Below are 15,997 nucleotides of genomic sequence, written 5' to 3' on the forward strand. Positions count from 1 at the left end.
CCTCTTTTGTTTTCACCGACTAGGAGCATCAACTGCCTCCTACCCACTCTGCATTTGCTTAAAGCCAGTTCTGAAGAACGGTCATCAATCCAGAATATTAACTCTTCCTCTCCCTCCAGATGCTGCCACAGCAGCATTTCTTACAGTACCGTTCTGCCAGTTATAAAGTTGTTTTTATTGAAACAGATTAAGATTAAGATTAAGTTGAATGTTCAAAACACTCACAGCATTACTTTCACTAATAGAAAGATAAAAAGTTATAAAATCCAACATTATAATTAGCGAGGGTTATCATCTCAGGGACCTATTCATAAATTTGGGAGAATGTATGCAAAAGCACTCTTTAATCATTTTATTTCAATAATGCTTCAGACAAAACTCTCATTCATGTCCAGACTTGATTATTCCAAAAAAATCCACATTCTACCCTCCATAAAATTGACGCCATCTAAAATTTAAGTGCCCATGGGCTAAGTTTATGGCCCCCGCTGGCATATTTGAAGTCAAGGGGGGCTCATAAAATAAAACTGGTGAGCGGGTAAGGCGTCCTTGGGCCTATTACGGCCCTTTTGTGGCCAATTAATGGTGAGTTAAGGGCCTCATTCCGCCTCTGCCACAATAACGTGCGTGGCACGGGAAGGCAAAAGCAAGGCAGGCAGCCCAGCAGCTTTCACTGTGGAGGCTGCTGTTGGGCAGTACCCATTGGAGGCACCCCCACCCCATCACATTCCCTCAACAAGATCACAATCCCCTCCCCTCCCCCCCAACCATAAACCTCCCCCTTAGCCTCTAAAACACAACCCCAACCTCCTCCTCACTGAGGTCTGCCTGGCAAGCCCGTCCAAGTTCCCTGAACCAGTCCACGATCCATCAGTTCCCTTCTTCGGGGGCTGCTTGTAGTCCCAGCAGTGGCCACTACTGGATCTAGCACAGCTGGAACAAAAGATCTGACGGCCAATCAGATTAGCCAACAGCTATTTAGGGTGGGACTTCCTCTCAGATGGGAGTGGAAGTGCCACACTGACTCAATTAAGGCTGTTCCCAATGTAATATCACTGCGGGGCAGCTGGATTTCAGGTGGACAGGCTGACTACAGACTTTTTCAGTCAGGGATGTGGAGAGTACGTGGCTCCTCCCTCCCCCACCATGTAAAATCCACCCTGATGTCTTAATTCACACAAAGTCCCATTCCACATCAACCCATGTGCTTGCTGATCTACTTTGACTCCCAGTCAAGCTATGCCTTGACTTTAAAATTCTCATCCTTGTTTTTAAATCCCTCCACAGCCTTGCCCCACCCCATCTCTGTAATGTCCTGCAATCCCATAACCCTCTGAGATATCTGCGCTCCTCTAATTCTGGCCTCGTGCATTCCCAGGTATAATTGCTCTACCACTGTAGCCGTGCCTTCAGTTGCCTAGGCTCTGTGCTCTGGAATTCCCTCCCTACACATCTCTACCTCACTTTCCTCATGTAAGACCCTCCTTAAAACCTACCTCTTTGATCAAGTTTTTGGTCATCTGACCGAATATCTCCTTATGTGGATCAGAGTCATACTTTGTCTTATAATGCTCCTGTGAAGCCCTTTGGGAAATTTCATTATGCTAAAGGCATTATATAAATAAAAGTTGTTCTTATTGTTCTCACTGTCTAATTTAAGGATTTTTTTTTACTTCAATCTCCTTTATAAATGTCTTCCATTAATTGTTTTTTTCCAAGAATTTAGTCCCCTGTTGTTGAAATTCAAGTTGAATTTGACCATATTCCTTATGAACCAAGAAGTATAGGAATGGACATGCAAACTGCTCATTTGTAAAAATCCACAGAATGTTGGTAAAAATCATTTATGATTAACTTTGCCTCCATTATATTGCACATAAGAAAAGGACAATCATAACTATATCATTTCTACTTTAATGGGAAGGACACAAATATCTAGGATCCTCAAATGAGTGAATGATACTCACAGATATAAAAAAAAATTCAAAATCTGGACTGTGTTTTGCATTCTCAGCAATTTGTCAATTTTATTTATTCATTGCCACAAATATTAAGCAAATTCTTTACATTATAAACATCTCTACGTAACCCCTGCTCCTTGATTGGAAGAAATTATCAGACAGTGGTCAGCTAATTACAATTGATTCCAGAAAATCTTTATTTTATTAAAGAGTAAATTATTTCAAGGGGGATACTTTCAAGTCAAATAATCCCACATTGAAGGAGGTTAGGGAAATAATAGGAGTACTTTGAATTTGAAGCCACTGTTACATTTCCTACAACTTATCTTCATAAACCTACACCTGGTTGTAAAAAAGAACCTTCCACTAATGGTCACTTTTAAACTCATGCAAAAGGAAATCTCTGCTCTTCTCTAATGACTACTGAGTCGCACCAAGTACTAACTCTGGCTTATGAAACAAACAGTGACTTCTTAATGTATGCATTGAAATAAAAACTGCACACAACTCCACCGTTCCTGCAGGCACACTCCACAGTAAGATTCAAATAGTAACATCTGCAGAATATAGCATTCTCAATAAGTGTCTCCAGGTAGACGCTGAGTAGCATTTATAAATAAAAACTAAGTGAATGACAAAGGCTGAGAGACTCAAAAGAAGTTCTCTCAGAATACTGAAAACACTCCTGCCAGAGAGATTTCTATCTCTTAGTCTCAATGCAGTGCTCCTTTAAAAGGCATGAGGTAGATTTCCATTCTGCTAATGTCCACAAAATAATTTTTAGCTCACTAAGCCCCATCACTCCACAACAGAAGTAAATGAAAACTATAATGGAAAATCTAAATTTATACCAATCACTTACATTTAATTTTAAGTAAGAGAATTAAGTCATGTGCAAATTAAATACTTCACTAACATCGACAAGAGGCATTGCTGCTTGAACTAATCTGTGTAAGTTTACTGCCAGTCAAATCAGCTTATTCAGATGTCACATTAGTCCTTGCTGCCTGATAGCATTCCGATTATAAGAACTAACATATTTCAAAACCTGTACACCTTTCAAAAAGCATATACACCTGCATTTGCTTTACATTCAAGTGCCTTTTGCACATTTTATAAGTCTGCTCAAGGCAAGAATTCCAGCAATTCCTGATTAGCTGCATCAATGCAAGGAGTATTTTGAGGAATTCCTTTATATAGTTCAGACATGCCAGGTGCAGTTAATAATCAACTCAAAATACGTACCTTAACCTCTTCTTCTCTAAATCTGCAAATCCAAAGCTGTCATGACGCTCTTGGCGCCGTCGATACAGATCAGACTGAGAAAGTTCCTTCAACTGCAGCAAATTCATAGTCAGGTCTGCGGTGTGTGAGGTGTACAGCAGTTATGGCAGATTTCCGTGAGATTTTGAAACAACCACCAGGTATAGTAGCCCAGCCCAGCAGCTGATGAGCTAATTACCTATCACAAAGTAACTCCTAATCAATGTCGACACCTGCAGTACTGTTGGCACACTTTACAGTACAATCTGCTGCTGGGTTGTTTCCCAATTGTCATACGAACACACCCTTCTAAAAGGCAGTTTTTTTTCTAACTGCATGAGCACAGTAGTATCAATTTAACTAATGAATGCAAATGAGGGCAATCTGTCATCTGCACAAAAAGTAGATAACTCTACTGAATTATAAATCACATAGTCCCATTCAGTGACTTCCCCTCTCTCTCCCAATCCCAGTAAAGTTACAAAGAACGTAAGTCTCCACCCTCGCTACAAGTTACCTATCAGTACATAGTTCTCTTCCCCGTCCCTTCCCGAATGGAGGAGTATAAGTTTGAATGCGTCACAATTGGCAGGCATTTGCTCTGTAAACAGTCTTGGAAGAACACCTTTGCGCAAGACCATTTTGCAACTTTTAAGTTCCTCTAGATCCTGTTTTACAGCTCTTCTATGTTCGTCTTAGCAAGGTAAAACCAACTGAATTAAGATAACACACAAGACTGAACAGGTTAATCCTTGAATTTACATACCTACACTTCTCCAAGGTATGTTGTTCGTCCTGTTTAACTCTTTGCTCACCAAGAGGAATTTTCAGCATTTAAGAAAATTTACTTCAGTTCTGACATACTAACACATTCTTCAAGTGTTTAAAGCCAAACATAAAGTTAGAGTTTCTAAACCTTTATGAATTTCATGCTGTACTCAAAAAAGTTTTTAAAAACTAAGCTGAGAGTCAAGTAAATTCAAGCAGTACACATTAAAAAATATATTTGCTTATTTGCAATCAAGGGGGATGGTGAGAGGAATAATTATTTAGGCAGTTTTGCTGATAATGCTTTCAACAATCCAAATATAACCTTTTAGACAATGAGACTGGTGCTAAAATTGGAAGAGCTGCCCTACAGTTCAGCCACAGCCTAACAGTCATATATCTAGAATCACACCCACCAGCCAATTCCCCAGACTCCTCCATCACCATCACTAAGTATGTCCTGTTGTACCAGCAAGGCAGACCCACCAGAAGTAGGAGCCCAATGGCATACAGCTCAATGGGAATGACCTTGAGTGTTCTTGACTCAGGACCCCATGAAATATTACGACTTCATGTCAAGCATGGGCATGTACTGATCACTGCTCTCAGCTAAATCAGATAAATCAATGACCCTCCATGTTGAGCATCACTTGGCAGAGGCACTGGGAGTAGCCAGGGCACAGAATGCCTCTGGGTGTGGACTTCAATGCTCTTCATCAAGAGTGGCTTGGTTGTACCACCACTGACCACACTGGCTGAATCCTGAAGGACATGATTGCGAAAGTAGGCTTATGGCAAGTGATGAGCCAAAGACCATAAGGTAATAATCTACCTGCCCTTATCCTCACCAGGCTACCTGTCACAGTTGTGTCCGTCCACAATAGTATTGGTTGAAGTGACTGCCTCATAGTTCTTGTGCTTGTGGAGATAAAATCCCATTTCCGCATTGAGGACACTACCTCATGTTTGACACTACCTCCATGCTGAATGGGTTAGATTTAGCACAGAACAGTTCAAAATCTAGCTTTCATGAGCTGCTGTGGACTATTTGCTGCAGTTCTGTATTCCACCACAAGCTGTAACTTCGTAGTTTGACCTATCCCTCATTGCTCCATCACAGTCAGGCCAGATGACCACCCTGGTTTGAAGAAGAGTAGTGAAGAACATGCAAGGAGCAGCACCAGGCATACCCGAAAATGAGGTGCCCACCCAATGTAGCTAAAAGATTACATGTATGCTAAACAGTGGAAGCAGCATGCTATAGACACAGCTACAAGCAACGGATTAGGTCACAGCTCCACAGTCTTGCTACATCACATCAATGATAGTTAAGTACCCAACTAATGGTATGAGTAAGCATTTATAGAGCTTCATCCAGAGATGTCAAATGGATGATCTTCCTCAGCCACTTCCCCAAGGTTCCCACCATTACAGATGGCCATCTTCAGAAAATGTGATTCACTCCACTTATCAAGAACTGGCTGAGTGCATTGGACACAACAAAGGCTATGGAGCCCCTAGCTGTAGTACTAAAGACTTGTGATCCAGAATTAGTCTCATAATTGCTCAGTGTTCAGCTCCAACTGCAATTCTTCACATGATGGAAGCAGACAATATCCAGGTATGTATTGATTAGTGCATTAATGTAACACGTGCCAGCCATGAACATCTCCAAGGTCTCTCCACCACCAGCACATCATGACTGTGATAAAATACTCTTCACTTGCTTGGATGAATGCAGCTGCAAACACTCAAGAACTGCAACTATATCCAGGACACTGCATTGTAATTGACTGACACCCAGGATCAACAACCTACCCATGGCTAAAATATCCACTCCCTGCATCACTGGTGTACTGTATCTGCAGGATGTGTTATCTATAGGATGCACTGCAGTAACTCACCAATGTTTCCTCAGCAACTTCTCCCAATTGTGCACCTTCCACCAGCTAATAGAAAAGGGCTCATTTGTATGGAAACACTATCACTCCAAATCAGACACTTGAGGCTGTATTTTTCAGATTGGGGGGGGGAGTTCCTACTCCACCATCCAAAGAGTCACAGCAGCCCCACAGCCATTTAATGCTCCAAGGAGCATTAATTAGCTGGAGACGGAGCTTCTGTCCCTCACTCAGGCAGATGTCCAGTCTCAGATTGTGGAAAGGTCGGGCAGGCAGGAGAGCATTGTGAAGGCCTGCAAACCCACTAGCGGGGAACCATAAAATACTGCCCTTGGACATATTGTTGCTGGGTCAAAGTTCTGGAATTCCCTATATAATGGCACTGTTGGGGAGTACCTTCACTAATAGCTTGAGAAGGTGGGCTGCCATTTTCTCAAAGGCAACCAGGGATGGGCAATAAATGTTGACCTTGCCGAGGCTGCCCGTATTCCAAGTTTGAATAGGTTAAAAGTTCATGAGTTGTATGTTGAAGAAACCATTGCATTTCACATTCAAGAAGATTTCTGGACATATAATAGCAAACATACTGGGCCTCAAATTCAAGAGGTCCAAATATACCAGCAGTGTGTTGGAGGTTAGAACCCATGCTTGCTCAAACACAACGGCACAAACCCCATCCCACTCTCTGGGTTTATTCATGTTCAAGGTGGGTATCCATGAGGGCATTGCAGTGGCACTTGCCAAAGTCTACTATAGTGAGACAAGGTGGCTTTGCCTCCAAGGCCCTTCCAGGTCCAAAAGACCACACCTGCAAAAAATCTTCTCTGAAGGGAGCAATTTGTAGACACAGCAGAAGTACTTGGATTTGCTTTATCTATGACCCCATCAAACCTCTCAAACTCATGGCTGACAAGCATTTAATTTACCAGATATCCCAAAGTGTTTCACAGCTATTGATAGCGTTGTCACTGTTGTAATGTAGGAAACACAGCAGCCAATTTTACACACGGCAAGCCCCTACAAAAACTGGAATGTGAGAATAACCAGATAATCTGCTTTTTGATACTGATTGAAGAATAAATATTAGCCAGCACACCAAGGATATTCCTCAGCTGCTCTTCTTCTGAAAAAGTGCCATGGGATCTTTTACATCCATCTGAAAGGGCAGGGTGCCCCAGCTTAACATCTCATCCAAAAGATGGCACTTCCGACAGTACAGAAACTCCTCAGAGCTCCACTGGAGAGTCAGCCTTGACTTTTTTTGCCCGACTCCTAAAGTGGGACTAGAGTGGGAACTTTGCAACTCAGAGGGGAGAGTGCTACCAAATGGGCCACATCTTATTTGATAAATTTGTTTCAATAAAAAGTAACATAGCCATTGACTAAAATTAGAACTTTTTTTTAATATGTAAAGACTAAAGATTAAAATTCCAAGTGGAGACTAATCAAAATTGAAATGATCTCTCAGATGACAGACATTGGTGCACAACTTTTGTAATTGCTGCTGGAAATTCAAATGGACAAATCATGTCATTGAAGCAGAATTTTATTACTCTTCAACATGGCTTAAAATCAATTTTGGAAACAAATTTTGAAAAATTCTTAAGACTATAACAGAAATATGGAAAGCAATAATATATTTTTCTTACATTAAATGAAAATGCGCATAAGCTTAGAGATTCAAAAGACTAGACTAAAAAGTGAGTTCTAAATTTGTCTAAAATCTGTAAGATTAAAATTTAGAGGCAAAACTGAAATTAAATTTCAATTATTTCCAGGACAAGGACAATGCTAAAGAGGAGAACCTAGGTACAAGTTGTCAAGAGACAGCAGTATCCCTCCCTACGAAGCATGACGAGCTGGAGCAGCTAGATCAGTGCTTCCAAAACTAAATTAATGCAACCCGAGATGCCAACAAAACCAAAACAGAAATCAAGCAGCTTTGTAACATTCAATATCTAATTATTGAAGTTTGCATACAGTCACTTGGTAGTACAAAAATTGAATATCGCTGAGAAGAGAGATGTTGCCAAAGCTTTTCTTCTTGCACTCATCAGGTCAAACACAGGAATGCAAAATTTCAAATGACCTCAACAATTTATACTATAGGAGAAAAGCATGCCTATTGGTTGGAAAGTTGACGATATTTAAGTTCGCATATTATAAATTAACATTTATCACAAACAGGAAGATCTGAAATGAAAATCTCAGGCCCTTGGTAACCGGCAAGACCTCTCTCATGCAAACAATCCAACAATGCAACTGTCTGCCCCCTTGAATGCCACCCCATGATCCAGCAGTGCCAAATTCCCACAGGAAAACCAGCAGCACCATCAATCCAAAGGATAACTCTCAAAAGATGCAACCAAAGCTACCCCCACGGCCCCATTTCTCCACCCAGTCAATACAAAACAATCCACAATCAACTCCCTGTCCTTTAATTCTATTTACCCACATTTGTTTCCTAACCCTTTCTGACACATTTCCTCTTCTGCTAACAATGAATAAAGTATATCCGAAATCAACTATTCTTAATAAATTAGCAGCACCATATATTAATCTAAGAAAGCATGTGAACCTGGTTACTGGAAATGCTGTTTTATGAATCCTAGATTGGATATCAAACTTGCAACCTTAAGTTCTGCAGTACAATTGGTATCAGACAACAGAGATCACTGGTTATATGGGGTCACAGCTCTTTCCTTTGTCAATTTGACAATTCTTAAAAGAGCTGTTGTTCTAGTTGCTGCTGGTCAGGTTTTAAACTCTCTCCCCAGGGACGTGGCAAACCTGCTGGTTGGGCATGATGGTGACTCGCTTGGCGTGGATCGCACACAGGTTTATGTCTTCAAAAAGCCCCATCAGGTAAGCCTCACTGGCCTCCTAAAAAGCCATAATAGCTGTGCTCTGAAAGCACAGGTCAGCCTTGAAGTACTGAGTGATCTCTTGTGCCAGGTGCTGGAAGGGCATTTTGTGGGTGAGCCACTCAGTGGGTTTCTCGATGCTGCAGCTCTCCCTCAGAGACAAAGTGCCAGGCCTATAACAATAAGGCTTCTTCCCTTTGCCGGTGTTCTGCTGGGACAGTCTGTCAGGAACCACCTTGGGCAGTAATTGGCTGAAATCAGGCAGATTTAAACCAAACTGTGATGAAGAACCATAACACTGGAAACTATTCGCAGTTCCCCTCCAAGTCACTCACCATCCTGACTTGGAAATATATCACTGTTCCTTCACTGTCGCTGAGTCAAAATCCTGGAACTCTCTTCCTGACAGCACTGTGGGTGTCCATACACCACATGGACTGCAGCGGTTCAAGAGGCAGCTCACCACCTTCTCAAGGGCAATTAGAGATGGGCAATAAATGCTTGCCCAGCCAGCGAAGGCCACATCCCATAAATGAATAAAAATAAATTGACTGATCTTTAATTTTTCATCAATTTCAGTACAGGAAACTGCAAATTCCAGTACAGGAAACAACCATTTCATTAAAAGAAAGGTTGTTTTTATTTTTCATGTTAACTTGATAAATCACAGAAATATCTGCACCCCATTTGCTGTTTCTGTGACCCCAATTGTATTCAAGGTCCACAATTTGGGAACCACTGAGCTACAGTTTAACTAACTAACCTTTCACTGGTTACCAGCAAAGGATGCGGCTTTTCTAGCATTGCTAGTCTATGAAATAGGTTATTTGCTTGCACAATTAGCTGAAACTGAGTGAGATTGGCTAAACACATTTCACACAGCACCCTTCCAGTGAATAGATGGAATTTCATTCCATCAGTCAATGCTGTTCAGCGTCACGGTAGATAATTGAGTTAAGCACGGCATTCGGCAGGCTCACTATCAGGCTTTGGAGACAGCAAAGAGTTTGTCTGAAAACAAAGATCAAAGTCTGCCTGCCAGCGGTTCTCACATTACTTCCCTATAGTTGTAAACAGCGGACCACCTACGGGTGTCACAAAGCATCTAGCTGCATTCCATCCCAGTTTTTTAAGATCGACCTGCAACATCAACTGTCAAGACAAAACTCCTGACACTAAAGTTCTTAAGGTGCTGCATACCTGCTATTGAGAGCATGCTCGGAGCTTGGCTTCACTGGGTCGGCTGTGACCCCAATTGTGTTCAAGGTTCCAGCATACTGAGGGCAGTATTCTACAGTCAGCCAAGCATGGGAATCCGCACTATAGAAGGGCCCAAACTTAGACAGAAAGACATTCTGAAAGCCAATCTCAGAACCCAGCTTGATAGATCCTAACTTTTATTTGTTTGTTTGTTAGATATGCCGGAGTGAGGCGGGGGGGGGGGGGGGGGGGGTGCAGCTAGTGAAGAGAGTCACCAGAGTCAGCTAATGAACTTTTAACAAAAGCATTGATCATTTATTAAACAAGAAACAATGGACTATTACAATACTCTTTCACCCACAAATATACCTTTAGAGATATATACAGATTTGTAAGGATAACAGAAGTTACAAAACCTATGTTATACTCTAATGTTCATAGTGAGTACAGTCCATGTAAACCAATTGATAACATGTGGGCAGAAACATCACACTCTGAAACCAAGTGACAGATGCCATCCCGAAGAGATGCTACGGATCTCTTCTCAACTCCCCACCAGACGCTTATCACACCATGAGCCAACCAGTCTCACTGAACTCAATCTTTCACACGAGGGTTTCCAATCTCCACTTTCCAAGAACTCGCCCTGGAATCTTCTCCCAAACCGAGATTTTCTCTCAGATGCCTTCCGCAGAGTTTACCTCCAGGGTTTTGAACTCACCTTCCAATGTTCCTCTCCCCTGGATCATCACATGCATTCAAGCTTTCTTCCACGCACTCTCTCTCACCGACTCAGCTGTCAGCTGTACACCACTGCTTCACATGCCCATAGCAAAGAGTTACAGACCTTCAGTTGTCTCTTTGGGCCTTCTGACTTTTCCCAAGCCATTATCTCTTTAAGCTTGAAGCCTCACTGTTCCTTACTTTCACTTCCACATAACAGGGCATTTTTCCAGGCTCCTGTCCTTCCTTTGGCTAGAAGGCCTGCTTGGGACTTTCTCATGTTCCACGCCCCTGGATTCTTGGGGAATTCCTTCTTTAGCTTGGGACTTACTATCTTTCCCCTTTGCTCCAGGTCTTTCGCTGGCAGCTACTTTCAATCAACTTTACCTTGGGAACTAGCTATCTGCCCCTTCTAGGTTGCTTCTGCTTGGCAGCTGTCTTCATAACTAACTAAACTCAAACAGATTCCAGATCAAATCTCTGTTTCTAGTTTCTTCTGTGTGTCTATGGGACAAATCTGGCTCTCTGGACCCCTGTTGCTAGGTAACAGCCCAGTTTTTCTACCCTTGTGTTTGCTTAACTTCTCTTACAGTCATAAACTCGCATTAGAAATGCAAGCACCTTTTAAATTGAAACTAAAACTCAATTTGACCTTTTCTTAATACACGGATCCAAGAAATACAAGTCAAACTTAAACATTAAAGCTAAAACTCATTCCTAACATCCACAAATACCAATATAACTTAAACAATCTCTATTTCCTAACAAAGTGGAGAAATCTCTGTCATTAAGCAATCTCAACATTTGAAGAGAACAGAGTCAGATCGCTACAGGATAAGCAAGCATGTCACAAAGCCAGTGCCTTCACCCACCCCTCTAACAGTGAAATCATATGTGATACTTGCAATCAGATCTGCAAATCAAGATTTTATTATAAGATATCACCATATAAGATTTCACCAACCTAGATGGTGACAAACTGGTCTCCTTGCTGAATACTTACCCATTGAAGCAACATGAGAATCCATCAGACAATTGAGTGCAACACCCATCCATCTAGACCAACTTCTAGGATGATTGTTAGGAGGAAATACAATTACCCAATTGCTTCCCATTTCTTTTTTGTACGTGCATGATTCCCTTGTTAAAGAAATGAGAAAATTGCCTGGTCGCATCACAACATTTTGTCAATGCAACTCTGGAACATGACACTTGGAAGTGACCAAAACAAATGGCAACTCTTCTTATAATTCTGCTCAGCTCCTCTCCTGAAACAATACAGTTAAGACCCGAAATGTAAGTGGTGAATCGTGACCCCTTGTGTCCTACCACTTCATAGTTTGTGCTGCACAGAATACATTAGCAACGGTTGGAATGACTTCTCTCTACAGTTTAAGGTGCATCAATACACAGAAATTATTTGTCACTTGCCTTGCTACTCAATAGTCATATTACACGACGCATGCGCAAGCAAAGTAGTTAAGCAGGAGTCCAATGTGTCATATTTGAAGCCAACCTATTCAAATGGACACCAAAACCCACTCCACATCACTCAGTTAAGCTGTCTGTGCTGTAGGATCTCATGCTTATTTCGGCTATTCAATTAAACTATCACTGGGGACTTGTGTTTGTGTTTCAACTTAGATTTAAAGTTTCTTTAAAAATTCTATATTTATATAACCTTTCCTCACTTTCCCCTCAACCACACCACCTTCCCCCACTGCCACACACTGCTTATGGTTAAATTCAATAGAACATAAGATGCCTCAAATTAAGTGTAAGCATACTGGAATCATATTTCAATAATACCTAGCAACCTACATTTAAAGATAAGTTCGCAGCAATCCTGACAAGCTGCACGCTGAGAAGGATAAGAGAAAATTGTGCCTCTTATCTAACAACAATTCCAATTTAAAAATTTCAAACAATTAACAGGGGATTGTTATCAACATATCAACATCAGTAAAGAGGGAGAAAATGGTAGAAAGTGGATTTCACCAACTTCAAAAGTTCCCTTCAACCTCCTCATTTCTGGTTGTTTTTATTACTCATTCATGGGATGCAGACATCACTGGCTAGGCCAGCATTTATTGCCCATACCTAATTGGTGGTATTGAGCTGCCTTCTTGAACCGCTGCAGTCCATGTGGTGTAGATACACCCACAATGCTGTTAGGAAGAGAGTGTTCCAGGACTTTTACCCAGCGACAGTGAAGGATGAGGAGAATATATTTCCAAGGCAGAATGGTGAGTGGCTTGGAGTGGAACTTTCAGGTGGTGGTGTTCCCGTGTGTCTGCTGCCTTTGTCCTTCGAGATGGTAGGGTTTGGAAGGTGCTGTCTAAGGAGCCTCGGTGAGTTTCTGCAGTGCATCTCGTAGATGGTACACCTTGTTGCCACTGCGCATCAGTGATGGAGGGAGTGAATGTTTGTGGATGTAGTGCCAATCAAACAGGCTGCTTTGTTCTGGATGGTGTCAAGCTTCTTGAGTGTTGTTGGAGCTGCACTCATCCAGACAAATGGAGAGTATTCCATTACACTCCTGACTTGTGCCCTGGAGATGGAGGACAGACTTTGGGGAGTCAGGAGATGAGTTACTCGCTGCAGGGCTCCTACCCTTTAACCTGCTCTTGTAGCCACAATATTTATATGGCTAGTCCAGTTCAGTTTCTGGTGAATGATAACCCCCAGGATGTTGATAGTAGGGGTCTCAACAACGGTAATGCCATTGAACGTCAAGGGGCGATGATTAGATTCTCTCTTGTTGGAGATGGTCATTGCCTAGCACTTGTGTGGCACGAATGTTACTTGCCATTGTTCAGCCGAAGCCTGGATATTGTTCAGGCCTTGCTGTAACTCTTTCAAGTAAACATGTTTCCATCTGTTCTTATTCAGATGAAGTTACATTGTTTCATAGTTTGCCATTGTGAGATTTGAACTCTTGAGCTTGGGGTTGCAAGCCCAGTACCATAACCACTTGGCTATTTAGGCCAAGCAAAACAGCGACAGCTTCGTCCCTGGATGGCCTCGAACCACCAACTTTTCAGTTAATAGCTGAACGTGCTAACCGATTGCGCCACAGAGACTGACACCAGGCCTTGCTGTATTTGTGCATGGACTGCTTCAGTATTTGAGGAGCTGCAAATGATGCTGACTATTGTGCAATTATCAGCAAACATGCCCACTTAACATTATAATGGAAGGAAAGTCATTGATGAAGCACCTGAAGATGGTTGGGCCGAGAAGACTACCATTAGAAACTCCTGCAGTAATGTCCTGGAACAGAGATGATTGACCTGCCACAGCCATCTTCCTTTGTTCTGGGTATGACTCCAGCCAGCAGAGTGTTTTCTCCCTGATTCCCATTGATTCCAGTTTTGCTAGGGATCCTTGATGCCACACTCGGTCAAATGAGGCCTCGAGGTCCAGGACAGTCACTCTCACCTCACTGGTTTACCAGCATCACTGTCAGCCCTTTAGAAACATGAAATATAAAAAAAATGTCCTTTACAATAACGAGCATTAAGACAGCACTTTTCATGTAGAAAAGGTCCCACAGCGCTCCAGAGAAGTATAATCAGACAAAAATGGATGCCGAGCAAAAGGCGGCAATGTTAGGAGGGATGAAAAATCACTGTTTTAGTAGGGTTATCTGGAGAGGTGAAGAGAATCAAGGAAGGACCACATACTCCCCAACAATACAAGTTTATTCACAAGAATGTCTGAAGTACCAGGAATTAGAATTAGAAATCACTCATCATCATATCTGACCTGCGTCTCTTATGTAAATATAAGAAAAAGGCCAAAAGAAAATCTTCATTAGAGAAAAGCCGATAAGGAAGGAATAAGAAAATATCTCCAGAATTTTAGTAATTGTTAGATTACTAATTTAGTTTCACTGTCAGTGCAAGAAAAATGGGACAAACTGCAAAATGCCTTGACAGAAGCCATGGATAAATATGTACCATCCAAATTTTCATCCAACAGGAGAAGCCTGCCATGGTTCCATAGAGGACATTGTAGGCTATGGAGAAAGAAACAGCACCTTTACAATAAGGCTAAGAAGTCAGGGGATGAGGAGGACATGGCTGTCCTACCATGTGACTCTTCACAGTTCCTGTTCCAAATATGATGGTTGTCTCAGGTTGATGAGCCACACCTCATTTGCTGTTTTCAGACATTCATCCAGAGGGGCTGGGGGTGGGTAGGGTTGGTTAAGACAATCACCTCCTTTCTTTCAAAAAAGACAAAATCACTTCAGGAATATCTTCTAATGGTCTCAGGATATGTGTAGTTGACACCTTTTCACCTGGGATGTACCCTTTGTTAAGACAGTGAGCCAGTTTTTGAATACACAAGACAGATCAGCTGCCCTTCAGAGCCCATCTTTGCAGCAGCATGTTGTTCATTTTAAAAAAGGTTCATTTCAGACTTCAAGTTGCATCAAGTTTCTATCTTAAAAGTTTTGAATATAAATAATTGTTTGGTAGTACAGATAAAAGACATGTCATCAAAGCCTTTTGTCTTGCCTCATCAGGGCAATTTACAAGAATACCAAATGTAAAGACGCAGACACAATAGGCTGAATGGCCTTTCTTTGTGCCGTAAATTTTCTATGGTGGCTCTATGGAACAACAATTTATACTGCATGAGAAGAAAATGTCAATTGGTTGGCAAGTGAACTGATTGGTTGAGGCGTTGTCATGGAGAATGCACCAGCTAAATGATGACTGACAGTTAACTGCCAAGCTGTGTTTAAATTCAAACCAGGCAGATTTACTCTAATTGGTCAAGGCACTGCCCTGAGGAATGAACCAGAGTATGGTTGTCGTCTATTTTGTTTAGTTGGACAAGGTGCAACGTGTGTACGTTCTCTCTGCCTGCAAAGGACGGGACCCTGTGTATTAATATATGTAGCTTCTTGCACCCTTAAGTGAGCCACACTGTGAACCTGATTGATAACCTTAAATTGGTTGTCAGTGTAATTCTTAGCACATTCAGGATTGTTTAGCAAATGTTATCCAATCGTGGAATCACATCTAACGCTGGACACTATGTTTTGAGTTTTGCAAGCATGGCCTGGTTGGGTCTGGTCAGTACTTTACCTGCTGCAGAAGGGACCTGCTGTTTGATATGATCTGCCAGATTTTGGAACTGTGGCCTACATTCCTAGCATCACACCAGCACTGAAATTCAAATATTGCATTACTCATTTGTGAGGTAAGCAGAACATCCATTTGGCTAAATGGCAGCATCCTATTAGTGGCGAACACTACTTGTGTTGCTACTGCACCGTAGCAGTATGAAATAGCTAGCTTTG

The 15,997-nt window shown here is 41.8% G+C and overlaps 1 protein-coding gene across 8 annotated transcripts in view; it reads right to left on the reverse strand.

Moving 5' to 3' along the window:
- LOC121284075 (LIM and senescent cell antigen-like-containing domain protein 1) overlaps positions 1 to 15,997 on the reverse strand; it is a 166,695-nt gene that overhangs the window by 76,687 nt on the left and 74,011 nt on the right. The window contains exon 1 of one of the 8 annotated variants that reach the window (XM_041199108.1): positions 3,207 to 3,639. The exons of 6 other annotated variants lie outside the window; for them this stretch is intronic. In XM_041199108.1, the coding sequence (XP_041055042.1) occupies positions 3,207 to 3,313 (107 nt within the window). In that variant the 5' untranslated portion in view covers positions 3,314 to 3,639. Of the gene's footprint in view, positions 1 to 3,206; positions 3,640 to 15,997 lie in introns of those variants that run through there. One more of the 8 variants, XM_041199109.1, reaches the window with a different exon arrangement.

This window comes from Carcharodon carcharias, chromosome 11, assembly GCF_017639515.1.
Source record: "Carcharodon carcharias isolate sCarCar2 chromosome 11, sCarCar2.pri, whole genome shotgun sequence".
Taxonomy (NCBI): Eukaryota; Metazoa; Chordata; class Chondrichthyes; order Lamniformes; family Lamnidae; genus Carcharodon; species Carcharodon carcharias.